We start from the raw sequence: 15,938 nt of genomic DNA on the forward strand, positions 1-15,938 counted from the left end.
GAATCTGAGATTCAGGACACCTCTGACGCTTTTAGAGCAGCATAGTATAGCATTCTGTGACCCGGTGTCATCAAATCAAGTCCCTCTGGAGAGAACATTGATAAGTGGCTTCGGTTAACAAGAAGAGGACTGAAATCTTAACAGCATTTGACCCTCAAACTGTGCCAATATTATTATTATTGCTGCAAATGGGGATTTGGGAAGAAGAACCCCTTGGGAAAGTGATTTGAACTTCCTTTGCAGAAATCACAGAGCTGTGTCGATTCAAAATAAATGGGAAGGGGTGGGGGGTGCAACTTGCATCTAGCGGAGGTGCCAGCTGCATGGGCGCCTCCCTCGCCCCACCCACACCTTTTCCTCCACCTCGCCCCATCCCCGGTGTTCAGTTTAGTGCTTGTACTTGGAGCGCTTCAGAAATCTCTAATTCCACTGAGGTGAATCGGTGAGTGGTACTGGTGTGACCTGAGCAGGCAGGTGCTCCGTGCCGAAGACAGGAAACTGGCAGTGCATCTGATGGAGTCTGCCCAGGCCCACAAACCGAACCAGGGTTGTGGCTCACATACTATGCTGTTGCTCTGGGCTCTATAAAGCTGTAATAGTATCATATTATTTTAATCTGCTGAAATACAAACCCCAGAGTAGAAAACACAGCAGCAGCATTACACATCTGAGGAAATGTTTGACATGGATTCATTTGTCTGCAGCTATTATGATGATGCCTGTGGCCGGTTAACTCTGTTGGTTACAACATGGTGTTAATGAGGCCAAGGTTGTGGGTTTGAGAGGCCTGTTAGGTGAGCTGGTTTCACACAAAGGAAAGCTCTTTTCACAACTCCAGACCATGTTCAAGACCCCAGTCAGACATCACATAAAAGCATGTAGATGATCACAAAGACGACTGGGCAAGACAGGGTAATGACTCAGCAAATATCCCTTCACTCGCTTCTGGAAAAGCAATTTAAAACATGTGCCTTAGTGATGGTGAATTATTACTGTGATCTTCACGCACAAAGGCTATCACATTATTATTAATGGTACCGGTTGATCAATACTGTTGCAGACATCCTTTCTGAATTAGGGAATGTACTGCCCCTGGCTGTGAAGAGAAGACAAGGGCCCTTTGGTCTCATTCTCTCTTTCTCAGCGTTCGCCTGCTGAGAGTCTGCGCATTCACGGACTCAGCACGTGTGTGTGGAGAGCTGGCGTGTGTCCAGCCTGTTCTTTGTGCTTCGGATACCGCAGTGGATGAGGCAGAACCACTGTCCTGGTGGAGTTTAAATTCTCCAGGAGGGAATTAGATAATAAATAAGTAAACGATAAGTAACCAAAATAGTTTTTGTTTTTTTTTTAATGAAATTTTGGTGAAGGAAAGCATGGGGCAAGGGGATGTGACAAGTGTTGGTCGGAGGATGATGTTTGCCTTAGGAAGATCTGAAAAGGCCTCTCAGAAGTAGGTACATTTAAACAGAGACCTGACTGATGAGCAGGAACCAGCCTTTTGCAGAATTAGAACAGTCCAGTCGGAGGAAATGGCAGATGCAAAGGGCTTGAGATCTAGTCCTGGTTAAAGAACAGAAAAAACACCGAAATCTGAGAACATGGTAAAAAGAGGCTGGAGAGTGGGGTAGACCCGTCGGAACAAGCTGCAGAGTTTGGTTATTGTTGTTAGCCAAAAGGAAGCCCTTTTTGTTTTGTTTTAGTGGTAGGAAATTTCTTAAAGATTTTGGGGCACATGTCATGGGTTGAAACATGTCTTCCTAAGGTAGATACGTTGAAGTCCTCACTCTTAGTGACCTTATTTGGAAACAGGGTCTTTTCAGAGGTGATCAAGGTGAAATGAGGTCATTCGCGTAGGCCTTAATCCAATTTTGCTGCTATCCAATTCGGCTAGTAAAAAAGGAGAGATTTGGACACAGAGGGAAGAAGGCCATGTGAAGACAGAGGTTTGGAGTGATGCATCTGTAAGCCAAGGAATGCCAGAGACTGACAGCCAGCCACTAGAAGCTCAGAAGAGGCGAGGAAGGCTCCTTCCCCTGCAGGCTGCCAGCTCCTGGATTTCGGACTTCAAGATTCCCGTTGTTTTAAGCCACCCAGGTTGTGTTCCTCTGTTACAGCAGCCCTAGCACACTAAAAGAGGGAAGCGCTAGCACAATGGCCCTGCTCTTGGGAAAGCAACGAAGCATCCTCCCTGGACCCAGGGACACTTGGGTGTTGGGGAAGCCTCTAGTTTCTGTAGCCTATGACCCTATGACTTACACATGTGGGTAAATAATGAAAATAATATAAATTTTAAAACGTATGGGTGTGTGTGTGTGTGTGTGTGTGTGTGTGTGTGTGTGTACATGTACAACATGCCCTAATATTCTTTTAGGAATGGTCCTTTTAGGGTCACTCTTTAATGGTTTAGAAGAGTAAGAGTGGAAGCAAGGAGATAGGTTAGAAGCCTGTTACGGTAGTCTAGGCGAGAGATGATAGTGGTTAGAGGTAGAGGTGGTACTAGAAGTGGTAACAAGTAGTCAGAAGTAGAGTCAGCAGGACTTGCAATGGATTGGATGTGGGGGAAGAAGAAAAGGACGGAATAAAGGCTGACTCCTAGGTCTTGGGCTTGAACAATTGGATAGACAATTTATCGAGATGGAGGAGATTGAGAGAATGGCCTATCTGGGGATATGGAACCGAGAGCTATGCTTTGGACATGTTAAGTTTGAGATGCCTACTATTTATTCAGCTGAAGATATTAAATAACTAGTTGGTTAAATCAGGACCGTTCAAGGCCAAACATAAATTTGGAGGTCATCAGATTATAGATGGTATTTAAAGTGGTTGAGACTAGATGAGATTACTTAAAGTTTAGAGGAGGGACTGACTAGGGGCCTGAGCAGGGTTTTCAGGAGCTCTGCTGTTTAGCGGTCTGGTAAAGGGTGAGGAACTGTGCCGAAGAGCCACCCCACAAACAGCTGGCAGCTTGTCAGTGCTCATTAATGGCATGAGCATCTTGTTTAAAGGTCAAACTAAACTGTACAGAAATGCACGCGAATTGGTATCGGAAGTACTCCACCCCCAAATTACCAAATTCTGTTTAACAAAACAATCCAAGAACCTTTTCAAATATGAAAATCAAGTTTTTGTTTTCAGTATATTACAGATTGTAGAATCGAACAAATTCTCTATATTAAATTAAGGCTTCCAAAAGGTCATAACAATAGCTGTGTACCCTGGAGAAATATAATTTTTTTTTTTTTTTTTTAGAAACAGACTTTGTAAATTTTCACGGTCACCAAAATTTTAAATAAGTCAAGACAGTTGAGTTAGTTACAGGGGTCCATGTGTTCATCTGTGCATTCATTAAGAATGGATCCTATTTAATTAATTGTATGTTAAAAGATTACCTACATTCTCCCAACACAGTAAAGTATTACTCCGCGTTACTTGAAATTTCCAAGCAAGCACAAGGAGTTTTGGATGAAATCAAAGTCAACATCTACTATCTGAATATTAGCAGAAGATCTAGAACATGTTCAATTGAACATCTTCAAAAGCATTTGCTGACCTTAGTCTTAGACTTGAACTTCAAGAGTCTGTCAGTACCTGTTTGGATAACTTAGCACTCACTGTGCTTGACTGAGTCTAAACTCAGAATTGATTGTTGACGCATTGCTACCCTTAGGTCTGGCGGGAATTTCCTGACCGGTTGGTGGGTTACCCGGGTCGTTTGCATCTCTGGGACCATGAGACGAGTAAGTGGAAATATGAGTCTGAGTGGACCAACGAGGTGTCCATGGTGCTCACGGGAGCAGCTTTCTATCACAAGGTAAGACGGGCAGGTTTGAGGCAAGTAGGTCTGAGTTGACATAACTGAATATGATACTCATTTTATTGGCCTAATTTAATTTTTTCTGAGTTTGGGAGAAGTGTTCTACTCAGAGGGCTTAGAAAGTTCATGTTGTATGATATTTTTGAAAAAACTTAAGTTGTTAGTTTTCTAGTTATAAAATAATACATGCTCGTAATAGAAAATGTGGAAAATTTAGAACAGATTGTATCATATAAGAAAAGTCACTGTACATCACTTTGAACCGTTATTACTGTTTCGATGTTTTTCCACTTTGCCTTTTATTTATTTACTTATTCACATATATATAATTATAAATATTCTCATTAACCTGCTTCTTTCATGTATTGTGAGCATTTTCTCATGTCATTAACATTTCTTCATAAATAATTTTTTTCTTAACATAGTTACTAATATACCATTATATTAGTATTTCATAAATTATGTTTATTATTCTATCATTGGGTATTTAGGTTGTTTTTAACTTTTTTGCTATTTTAGATCATGCTTACTGTCTAATGCTTAAATAATGATTAATAGTCATTTTCAAAATTTTATACATTTGATCATTATGATAGATTTCTAAAAGTAGAATTCTGTCAAAGGGAATGAACATTTTGGGGAGGTTTTAACATATATATATTTATCTGTTGTTTTCAGTATTGTTTCTACCAATATGGACTCCCACCAGCAAAATATAAAACTATCTTGCCATACCCTTCTTTGCATGAAATGCAAGTGCAAATGTACCTTATTGTTTTAACTGATTTGATTACTAATGAGGTTGAAATTCCTTTTGTGTTATCTATGAGCCTTTTGTGTTTCCTCTCGTCTAAAATTGTCACTCATGTTTTTGACTCTTTATATTAGGGAGCACTTGAAGGGTATGCATTGGACTCTAGAATATTTAGTTTCCTGGAAGTATGTGGTTTAATTAAATAGTAATAATTTGTCCAGTGCAGTGGCATCAGGAACTGATGTCAGGAGAAGGATGTTGAGCCCAGCACAGTTAATTTAACATAGCTTCATCTGTATTGATTGCTTGTAGTTTTCTCTGCACTGCTGCCCTCATATTTTTCAGGGTTCTGTATCCAGAAATGATTTTTTGTTCTTAGCAATAAGTCAGTAAATAAGATTTATAATTCTTGGAGTTTATGGTAGTGGACTGTGTACATTTTTTAAAATTTTTTGCCCATAGATTTCTACCTTATTTCACATATGCAGGTTATAGTTGTTTCAGAATTGCCTCTTTTTCGTTTTACTTGGAAAGGCATATATACCTTTGCACTGTTAATTTATCTCTGTTTCTATTCGCGGTCTATGGAAAGAATAGAGAAAACAGGATTGAACGTTGGGATGGGATGGGATGGGGAAGGATTTACTAAAGATCAATATGTGGTGTGTCTCTGAACAATGTTTGTAAAACGCATGATGCATTTATCAGTCCGAAGGGCCTGCATCCTACAAGGGCTTTACTCCGTTCCTCTCCTTTGCTTACAGTGGGTGACTTGGAAAAGAATGACACTGTTAAAGATCTTGGTTACCTGACTAAGAGCATTCTAATACCTCCTTTTCCCTTTCTGTTGATACAGCCTTGTGATTTATCTTATGGGAGAAAGCTTGTCCCATGCTGTGACTAAGTTGCTCTTTACCAGGCAGAGGGAACTGCTATTTGAATTGTTCTTCTTTTTGTCTCACCCGATAGTATTTTAATTACCTGTATACCTACAAAATGCCTGGGGATATCAAGAACTGGGTGGATGCTCATATGAACTGTGAAGACATTGCCATGAATTTCCTGGTGGCTAATGTCACAGGGAAAGCCGTCATCAAGGTAGGAGGTGTCCTGGTCCAGCTCTGCCACTAACTTTTGCTTTGTGATCTTGGGCAAGTCTCTATTTTTTCTGAGCTTGAGAAGTTCTCGTAACCATAAATAAAGTGTTGGACTAGGTGAACTTTAAGCTACCTTTTCACTTTAAGATTCTATGATCGACACTGTCACGTTGTAAAATCGAAGGTAGGCTTTGATACTTTAAACATTTTATTTTTTGTAGTTTCTTTAGTATCAGAGGTAAAGGCTATGATGGTCAATCTACAGATAGTGTTTTTTAAAAAAAGTAATTTTATTCTCAAAGCTGATTTGGAATCTAGTTCTGTTAGCTAAGGGATACAGTTTACGCCTTTCTTAAGGTAGCCAATCAATCTCTCTCTCTCTCTCTCTTTCTTTCTCTCTCTCTCTCTCTCTCTCTCTCTCTCTCTCTCTCTATATATATATATATATATATATATATATATATATATGTACATACACACATATATACATATATATAATATAATTTTAAATATCAATTACCAAATAAAAATTACCTTTTTTAAATGTATTAAAAGCTGAGAGTACATAAGTATTCCATGGGGACAGATATCTATTTTTGAAATGTAGATTTCGCTCAAATCAGATCCCTAGATGTGTAGAGTACACACTGCTTGGTATGAGTGGCGCCATCTTGACCTTTTTCGTTCCGGGTTAGAATCCCGTGTATGACAATGGGCAGTACTTCTGGGCCAGATTCCTAATACCGGAATCTTCCTATGCTGGAATATGTTGGAGGAAGCAGAGTATGCTATTCCCCCACTGATTCCTCATACTATTAATTGATGAGAGAAGCCAGATTAAACCAAAGTGACTAAGGAAAAAGGAAAAGTCACTATCTGTGCTCTCCAGACTTGACCCAATCCTCACCCTGTGCCCTTAGCTCTCTAACTCCATGAATAGCTCGCCGCAGGGAAAATTAAGGAATGTAAACTACGGAACTCGTTTTAGAGGATGTGTATCTCCAAGTTTACTTTCTGGCGTGCCCCTCGCATTTTTAGCCGTGCCTGCTTACTGTGGACAGTAACTCCTGGGCCCATGTGCTTCTTAACCTTGCCTTCGTTATCTAGTTTTCTTCCCCTCCCACCCCTCTGCCGTTGGCTTCCCTTTACTCAGTTAGGATGGCAACCTCCCCAGAGTGTGCTAGAAAAAGCATTAGAAGTTTAAGGTTCGTGAGGTTGGGGGAGAATCAGGGGAAAGGCGTCAGAGGGTGAGGGACCATTGGGTCTTTTTTCTGATGGAAAGGAATTGCAAAATAACCTGGCGTCTTCAGGAGCCTGGTACTGCTCCTAGCATTTGCCACTAGCCGAAAGAAGGAAAGCGAGCGGCTGTTGGAACGAAGGTTACGGTGAAAGTTATGGGAAGCTGTATTTCATCGCCCTTATGGCTGCAAGAACAAATGGTGTTTATACAAGGACCTTGGCAGTGAGAAAACAGTCATTAAACAGGAATTAAGGAGCTTGTCATCACCACTTCTTTCCAGTTACAGAAGGCAAAAGCCCTCCAAGCCGTTTTATTGGGCCCTTGTGAGTTCTGCCGTTGGCCAGCCAGACAGAATGGAATGGAGGAGTGGTGAGGGGGGTGTGTGTGTGTGTGCGCGTGCACGCGTGTGTGTGTGCACGCATGCACGTGTGCGTGGAGGGAACAGGCATCTCCACGTACAGAACAGAAACATGCCGAGTGGTGTCACCAGCATGATTGTATTGTCCTTGGCATTGGCAGCCAGGTATATTTTTGTGCTCCTCTGGCAGGTAACACCCCGAAAGAAATTCAAGTGTCCTGAGTGCACAGCCATCGATGGACTTTCGCTGGACCAGACACACATGGTGGAGAGGTGAGTGAGCCTCTTACCCAAGGTCTGCCCTGCCTTCTGAACCCCGTTTCCTGCCTTGGGCCTGTTTATGGGACCTTTTGGGAGATATAGGGACAGCAGCTGTTAACCACAGTCACCTCCTTTTGCACTATGGGAATTGGGTTAGTTCAAGCGCAGGTCACCCAAAGAATTAATTTGGAATGCTTCTCACTCAATTCGTAATGGCTGGAAGGGTCTTAAAAATATAGCTGGCCTTAAGCTCCAGAAACCAGATTCTCCATTTGGACTAAGCAGTTAACCGTCCACAGTCATCTGAGTGGAAGCTAGTTAATTCCAAGGAAATACTGGATTGTTTTTCAGGGTAATAATCTCCGTGTTGCAGTAAAAGTTAGATTAGAAAGAATTGAACCAAACTCACCAGAGACAAATTACCTTTGCTGACTGTACTGAAACACCTTCCAAAAGCAGAATCGAAAGCACAGCTCTGTGTTACAGAGAGAGAGGAGCGGGACAGCTCTGAAATACTCCCTTCACTCCTATTCAGTCAGGTCCTCAACAAGCACACCTTTATGTGGAGTGTAATGCTGGACCTGGTAGGCGAATATATTAAAGGAGTAGAGACGTGTGTCCTCCCTAAGACTGTTACAATCTTAACATGTATATATAATCTTACATATAGTAGTTCTCACTTTTATCCCAAAGGTCCCCAGGCTTTCAGTCTCTTGAATCAAACCCAGTTCTTCCAAAAGGTAGCTCCTTACTCAAGATAGCAAGCTCTGACATCCAGCATCACTGTTGTTTAAGGGACCACAATTTACTCAGAGAATGTTATGGTAGCTTTATAGTATGAGCTATCTAGTTCAAGTTTCCTCAAGTCTCATATGCGTCTCTTTGCAGCATTCATTTCTGGAATCCATCAGCCATATTTAAAAGCCTAGAGTATTTTTTTGTGCAAAAGTTGTTTCCATTGGCCTAGATTTTTCTATAATACTTTCTTTACTCTTTACTCTTCTTATTCATACTTTAAATAATCTCTTTTTTATATAAATGTCCTATCCAAATGACATGACTTTTACAGACTGTCAATGTGAAATAATATATTGTGATTTTGGAAATGTCTGCCACTGGTGTCATAAATATTACACTGTCAAGGGCAGTGACATTAACCGTCATAGCTCTTTTGGAAGAGATCCCAACTATAGTTCTGTTGGAGTACATAAAACTGCTATTTAACCCCACCCCATTCACTGCATTTGGGGAGAATTTAAAGCATTAAGCAATTGGTTGTTGGTTGGGCTAAGTTAAGATGGTGGGGTTATATGGTCCAAGAAAGGAAAAGTAGGGAGAAAAGTGCATCTCGTAATGGCCCTGACGTTCTTGCTAAGGCTGAGCAACTCCTTCCTGGCACCACTGAGATCATAGCAAACGAAAAGAGACTTGAAATGCAGTTAGAGAGGTTTCAGGCAGAGATGTTTATTACTAAATGCTGAAAAAAGTAACTAAAGGAGATGTGTGGAGGCATCTGCCCAGGTGTTGTTAGGCTTGAATCGGATTATATCAAGAGTTTATAATTAACAACAACAAATACACAGACATGTATATGTATACATGTGAATATAATGTATGTGTGCATATATAAAATTTATTTCAAAGCTATATACATGATAAGTATCACAAGAGAGGCTCAGAATGTTTCCTCAGAGTGATCAGAGGAAAGAAAAGTGACTTCGTGCTAGGTGAGTGTTAGGAATAATTTTGTTAAAGAGATGGCATTTGAAGTGAGCCTTCAAAGTTCGCTAGGACCCCAACCAGTGAAACTCTGGACAGGAAGAGGCGATCCTAGGCAGAGGAAACTGGATGGTCAAAGGTACCGTTCAGGAAGTTCAAGGTGTGTTTGGCAATCAGTGAAGAAGTTCACTTTGGCTAGAGCTTAGAATTCTGGCCCATTAGTGCCAAACTGCAAAGGGCCTTGAATCGCTGGTTAAGGGGCCTGACCTTTTTTCTTCAAGCTCTGGTAAACCATAGAAGGTTTTTGAACAGAGATTAATTTGGAAGTAGTTGCAAAGGAAGGAATGAAGGTGAAGAGATTGACAACAGGACAGTTAGAAGGCTTGAACTAAGTTGAGTGTGGAAAGGAAGGGATGAATTAAATTGCAAGAGTTCCCCCCCACCCCCTTCTAAAGGAAGATGTTCTGGAACTTGATTTCCAACTCACTAGGTATGGGGAGGTTATGGAGAAGCAGTCAGTCCACAGAGATAAGTTTTAGATTTCGAGTCAGGAATAGTGGTCGTACCTTTAACAGTGCAAATAATGCAGTTGGGAGGAGACACTACTGAGGAGAGGAGTGGAATGAGTAGTTGTACGTTTAACAGTAAAACTAATGGGGACAGGAGGAGATTTTAATCGTGGCTGAAGTTGGAAGGCAGTAAGGTAGGCGATTTGGAGATCTGGCCTTCTGTATATGCCAGTGTAGATGGGGGGCAAGCAGTTGGAAATTTGGAACTAGAACTTTAGAAGGAAGATTAAAACAAAGATTGATATTTGGAAGCCATCTGCCTAGAGATGTCTAAAGAAAAACCAAGGACAGAAGAAAAGCCAAGTGCAGAATCTTGAGAAATTTTGTCATTTAGGGGACAGAAAGAATAACTGAAAACAGAGAGGCAGGCATCCACTGGAGAGGCCAGGACAGAGCCAGGGTCTGCAGCGCTGAGAGGCAAGTCCGAGCAAGGAACGTGCAGACGGGGAAAAGGTCTTTGAAACGAATGGTCATCGGCGACTTTGCAAAAGATAATGTCAGAGTGATGGGGCTCAAGAGTTACCGAGTGTGAGTCTGTGGTGAAGAAATAGAGTTAGTGAGTCTAAACTACACTTTTGAGAACTTTGATAGGGAATCAGTCTGGAAATCAGTTAGAAACCGGGAGTCAAACACTTTGGATTAAAGATCGAATTAATGAATTATTAAATAAGGCCCTTAGCTTGGGATGGGAAGAGGACATGATTTAAGCTATCATGGGTAGACCAAAAGATGGAATTCGAACTGTGGAATTGTTCATTTGTTATATATTTTAAATAGTTCCCTTTGCAGAGGACACATTTCACACACAGCAGTGAAAAGAGTTAGCTGCCCTTCAAGTAATAACCTTGTGGCGGGTTTTGTGGTTCAATAACCTTTTTTATTATCTCTGGGATCTACAATCAGAAATCTTAGCTGTGTAGGAGAGTAGCTTTCACTGCCCAGCATCCATTTCCAGGATCTTCAGTTGGTTCCTTAAGAACCAGGAGAATTTGTAACTGCTCTTCTCGACCAATAGCTTCAACAACATCAGGCAGTGTGGTAGATGGACAGTGTTAAGAAAACGGACGTAGTTATTTTGATTCAGGCCCATCTTTGTTCAGATTATCAGCTTGCCACGTAGTAGCTGTCTGACTTAAGGAGACTGACTTACCTTATCTGAACTTCAGTTTTTTCATCTCCTAGAATGAGGATATTTATATCTATCGAATTACAGTGTCCATTCACAGCTGTGACAAAAATAATTTGTTGAGTATCTTTGTACCAAATATTATGTTATATGCCGGTGAATGAAGTAATAATACATGAACGCTTGTAACATTACCTGGCAGAATTAGTTTCCTTGCCAATTTCCCCAGCATTAATCCTAAAGGCTCCTGGTTACTTTAGGTAATTGTATGGGTTTGAAAGGAAAACAGAAAACCATTAGTATTTCTCCCTCCAGATACCCCCAGTCTTCAGAGATCGTCGCTGGCAGTTCTTAGCTTGTTTGTACTTAATTAGAAAACCAGCCCAGGAGTACAGTTACTGACAGGGTAGCTGGAACCATGACAGAACAACTCAGATGGGCCATGGGCCACCCGCAACAAGCCAAACTCTGTGTCTACCCTAACCTGTCCCCCATCCCAGGTCTCTTGTGTGGAAAGAAAATAGGAAATATTGTTAGTACCTGGTGGGAGAGTTCAGGACCTTTACTACTTAGAGTGGACCAACCACTTCTCTGGCACAGGTTGTGTGGAGAGGAAGAAGTACCCACTCAACCCGGGTTAGCCAGGGACAGCTGTCAGCAAGTCAAGCTGGCTCGAGCCCCCGTGGCCTCTTGTCTGAGCCCAACCCTGCTGGCAGGTCTAGTTACAGAGACGGCATTGTCCTCCATACTCTCCAGGGGGCCACGGAGCCTCGATTCTCCACCAAGGTCCACGATTCTTCTGTAATACATACTCATGGGTACTTGTGCCAGACATGACTGGGCTTTGCTGGCCACAGTCTACAGGCGTAATAACTGGCAACCCGGAGAATTGGTACAGGATTACAGGCAGAACAACCTTCAAAAGTAGGGCCCCGGAGAGATTTGAGTTTGTGTGCCACTGCGTTGGACCTGCCATTTGAGGAGAGAAAAGCCGTTGTCCAATGCCCGCATCATACCGTTTTGTTGAAACGCCTCAGTCTTTTCCCCCAATCGCTCCTCAATTTGGAACCTAGGACGACTACTTCCTGAGTCTCAAAAGACTGCCAGCAAGCAGGAAGGAAACTCCTTGTGGGTTATGGTAGAGTGTGATGAGAAAAGCAAAGGATCCATTGCCCTTGCAAGCCTGGTTTGAAATCCAGCTCCACCACTTACCAGGTCCGGGTCCTCGGACAAGTCACTTAACCTCCCTCAGTCATACTTTCTCAACTCATAACAGGAAGCTGCTCTACACTCAACCTTCGGACATATAGAGGGCACTCCTTTAAGGAATCGGCAAGACGATGTACGTAAATTATTTGATACGTACTAGGTGCTCAACGTTGTTAATGTCCAGCCATCACCTTGACCCCTAGAACTATGTTAATAAATAAATTTATATCATATCATATCATAATTAAGACTTAGGCCTTGGGAGCCAGAATGTGTGGGTTCGGCTCTGCCTCTTACTGGTAACTTGACCTTTGGACATGTTGCTTAGCCTTTCTGTGTCTCAGTCTTCCCAGTGTAAAGTGAGAATATTGGTAGGACCTGCCCCGTAGGGTCTCGTGAGGATGAAATGGGTAACTAATACATCTAACGCCCTTTTAACACAGCCTCGACACAGTAAGATTAGTTGTTGATTTGTGGTGTCGTTGAACCCAATGATGTTATTAGCTAGAAGAGCTCAAAATGAAATAGTAACAAATTTTTTTAGAAACATAATGACCAAAAGAATTGATAACGACCAGCTTCTTTATTAATTGGTTTCTTCCTAAAGTGTAACGCACTTGAATAAAAACTTGTTGATTAACATAATTTGAAACAAGGTTTATAGTACCTCTGAGGACAGAAGAAGAGACTTATGGTCTACATCTTACAGTTCAGCCCCTTCTTGGTAAATGGTCCTGCCTCTGATTAGTTTGTGCTTCTTGTAGCTCTCAGGTGCTGTGGGCCTGAGGAGAGAATTGACCTTTCTGAAATCCATCCTTGAGGTCCCCTTAACTTCAAAAGCGGTTTTTGCGGGCTTCTTTTCCCCCCTGGTCTGATGCTGAAGTGTCCTCATTACCCAGCTGTCACACTCAGTTGGCCTGATGGGCCAGGACCATTTCCAGCCAGTGTGCCTGTTCACTTCTGAGGGGCGTCACTGGCAGGCTTCGGGGGTGGAGCGGAGGTAAGGAAATGGGCCCCCTCCCGCCGCAGTGCTGGGCTGCTCTGTCCCTAAGTGGGTTATTGCTGCTGGTTCTGACTTAGAAGTAGTAGTTACAATTACGAAAGCTGTCCCGTGTCGGCTTTAGCTTTCATAGGCGATCTTGTGGGAGTCGACTGACAGTTCTCAGACGTTGCCATTTATAGGCCTTCGGTGAATGTTGGCTGAGTGGATGAAGTGTTTATTGCTTCACATTGGGGTTCACCACCCCACCGTCTTCTTTCGCCTTCATGTGTAAGACCCGCGCTCCCCGCTCCTTGCCTTTTAAACTTCAGTAAGCTGAAGCTCAGTTGCAAGTGTCTTTTTCCTTTCGACCAGTTACCTTCTCTTTAGCTGGCAGAGATGGGGTTAAGGATTATTGGCGGCTAATCCACCTTGGTTTGAGGCCTGCTTGTGCTGACCTGGAAGAATGACTGGAATTTAAGGGGGAGGGAAAAAGATATCCTGACCTCTGCAGGCCCGTGGTCTCTAAACAGCATTCCCTGTTCACTTTCTCCCACCGAACTCCAGTCAGAGCACCCCCGGGTCACCTCTTTGATCCCCACCCTCCGAATCTTCTAAGAGCCTGGGAGCAGGATGGGGCTGCTTGGGCTTCTTTTGTTGATGTCGAGTATTAAGTATTTTCCTCTCATCTCTCAGCCTCTTGAACGATTTCTCTTGTTTCCCTCTCCCCTGTGCCTCTCATCTTCTCGACCGCCCTCCTCCTCCTTAAACCACACAGGTCCGAGTGCATCAACAAGTTCGCTTCCGTCTTTGGAACAATGCCTCTAAAGGTGGTGGAGCACCGAGCTGACCCTGTCCTGTACAAAGACGACTTTCCCGAGAAGCTGAAGAGCTTCCCTAACATCGGCAGCTTGTGAACCTGCCCAGGGCGGAGGGCTGAATGTTCAGCTTGGACAGAGGAAGAGAACATGTCCTCGCACATTCTGATACCAGGCGGGGGACCTTAGAGCCGAAGAGTGACATACTGGATCTTGGCGTATACCCGCCTAACCTGCTTTCTCAAGAACAGGAACCTGGAGAGAACATCTAAGCACCTTGAGCTGCGCATCCTCTGTTCTTGTTTTTCTCATGAACGCCGATGCATTCTTTTCGAAAACGCCAAAGGGAAGCCTCAGTGGCTTGCTCTGGGCGGGCATCCAGCCCCAGCTCCCTCTGCTTCCAATTCCGATGTGACAATCCGAAAGGAAACTTCACTGACTGCTAAGACTATCGAGAGAAACCTGCCCACCCATTTTAGATGTGGGGAGTCATGGAAAAGGTATCCACAACTCACTTTCAGCTATTTCAAATCATTGAGTTCTTTGGAGGAAAAGTCAAGCCCAGAATTTGGTGCAAAGTCCAAACATCGTGGTGGGATTCAATGTCTCCCTTAGGACCTGGGGCACTGGCCTCGTGCACCGAAGAGCATCAGCTACTGAGTCGGAATCCTGTAAGCTCCATGAACTATTCCTTTTCGTTTTGGCTGTTTGATGTGATTAAAATTATTTTTTATTCCTTTTTCTACTATGTCTGAAACACAGATTATTGGTGGTCCAAGGAGTGTTCTCTCTTCTTTGTGTCTTTAACTCCATCCTCCGACCTTCATTCCACCCTGAAGACAAACAGCAGGAGGAGGACCTGGTGCTGTGTGCACAGAGCAGAGAAAGATCCCCAAACTAAACACGCTAAGAGAAGATGTGTCCCAAAACCTCCAAAGGAAGTGGTTTGCTTCCTTACTAGAGCCAGTCAATCTTTTGTCCGTATTCTCAGGGAAAAACAGGGCGCTTCTCATAGCCATGCGCTTAGTCGCTCTAGCCAGTTCCATGGTGTAAACGTTGAAGGAGTGGTGACTCCAGCCCAAGGGGATGCCAGGATTTCCCTCATTCTTTTGGTATAAACGTAACATTAGCCAGGGAGGTTCTGGCTAATGTTAAATGCTGCTATAACAACCGGTTTGCAATAGTTGCTGGTATATTTAAATCGTTAAATTTCAGCATTTAGTAATACTGCACATGTGTGAATTATACCTCTTTAAGCCCAGTTGATGAACAAATCTACCCTGGCAAATGTTAGATGTTATGGATTCGAAACAGATTTCTCTGGCTCTAATATTAAGATTAGCCACAGTTTGGGCTTTAGCCATAACATGTGTCCCCAGAACACAAAATACATAACAATTTGCTTGGAATATGGATATAATTACCGAAACCTAGTTGTGTGCCAGTCGAAGTCCCTAATATTACCACCCATTGTTCTGTTGAGTGACATGAAGGTGAGCAGTTATTATGCTGTAGTTTTAAAACTCGTAGTTCTAACATGAGTCCCCTTAAATGTGTTCCTCCAGACTTTGAGAGGTCAAAGAAAAATTTCAGAAGTAGTAAAAACTGGAAATGGAAATCGTGAGAGCTTCATCGTTCATATCAAGGAGCAATGGACTCGGGGACTGTCACAGGGGGAAGGAACGAGAGAGCATCTCATCCTGTACATTTGTTTTGCAGTTGTAGACACCGATTTTTTTTTTCTAATGTAGTGCAGCTACAAACAGGTGCTTAGTAAATTTGGGGGGGGGGGGTTGGGATAATTATATAGTAGTCAGTGGGGGGTATGGAAGTCATTTTAGTCTCATATTCATAATCCGGGGGACGGCATAATGGAAACCAAGAGAAAGTGATTTCTGATGTCTCCCAGTCACAAGCAGCTGACACAGTGAGTACCTCTTGGGGGGGTTGTCTAGTTTGTTTCCCAAATTTGGGGTAAGCGGAGGGGACGGGCC

At 42.8% G+C, this 15,938-nt stretch overlaps 1 protein-coding gene across 1 annotated transcript in view; it reads left to right on the top strand.

Moving 5' to 3' along the window:
* The window catches only part of EXT2 (exostosin glycosyltransferase 2), a 119,587-nt gene extending 104,868 nt beyond the window's left edge, over positions 1 to 14,719 (top strand). The window contains exons 11-14 of the mRNA XM_016146832.2: positions 3,668 to 3,811; positions 5,538 to 5,666; positions 7,454 to 7,536; positions 13,905 to 14,719. Coding sequence (XP_016002318.2) covers positions 3,668 to 3,811; positions 5,538 to 5,666; positions 7,454 to 7,536; positions 13,905 to 14,043 — 495 coding nt within the window. The 3' untranslated portion in view covers positions 14,044 to 14,719. The remainder of the gene's footprint in view (positions 1 to 3,667; positions 3,812 to 5,537; positions 5,667 to 7,453; positions 7,537 to 13,904) is intronic.
* The last annotated feature ends 1,219 nt before the right edge of the window (positions 14,720 to 15,938 follow it).

The sequence above is a fragment of the Rousettus aegyptiacus genome, unplaced genomic scaffold, assembly GCF_014176215.1.
Source record: "Rousettus aegyptiacus isolate mRouAeg1 unplaced genomic scaffold, mRouAeg1.p scaffold_m13_p_5, whole genome shotgun sequence".
Lineage (NCBI taxonomy): Eukaryota > Metazoa > Chordata > Mammalia > Chiroptera > Pteropodidae > Rousettus > Rousettus aegyptiacus.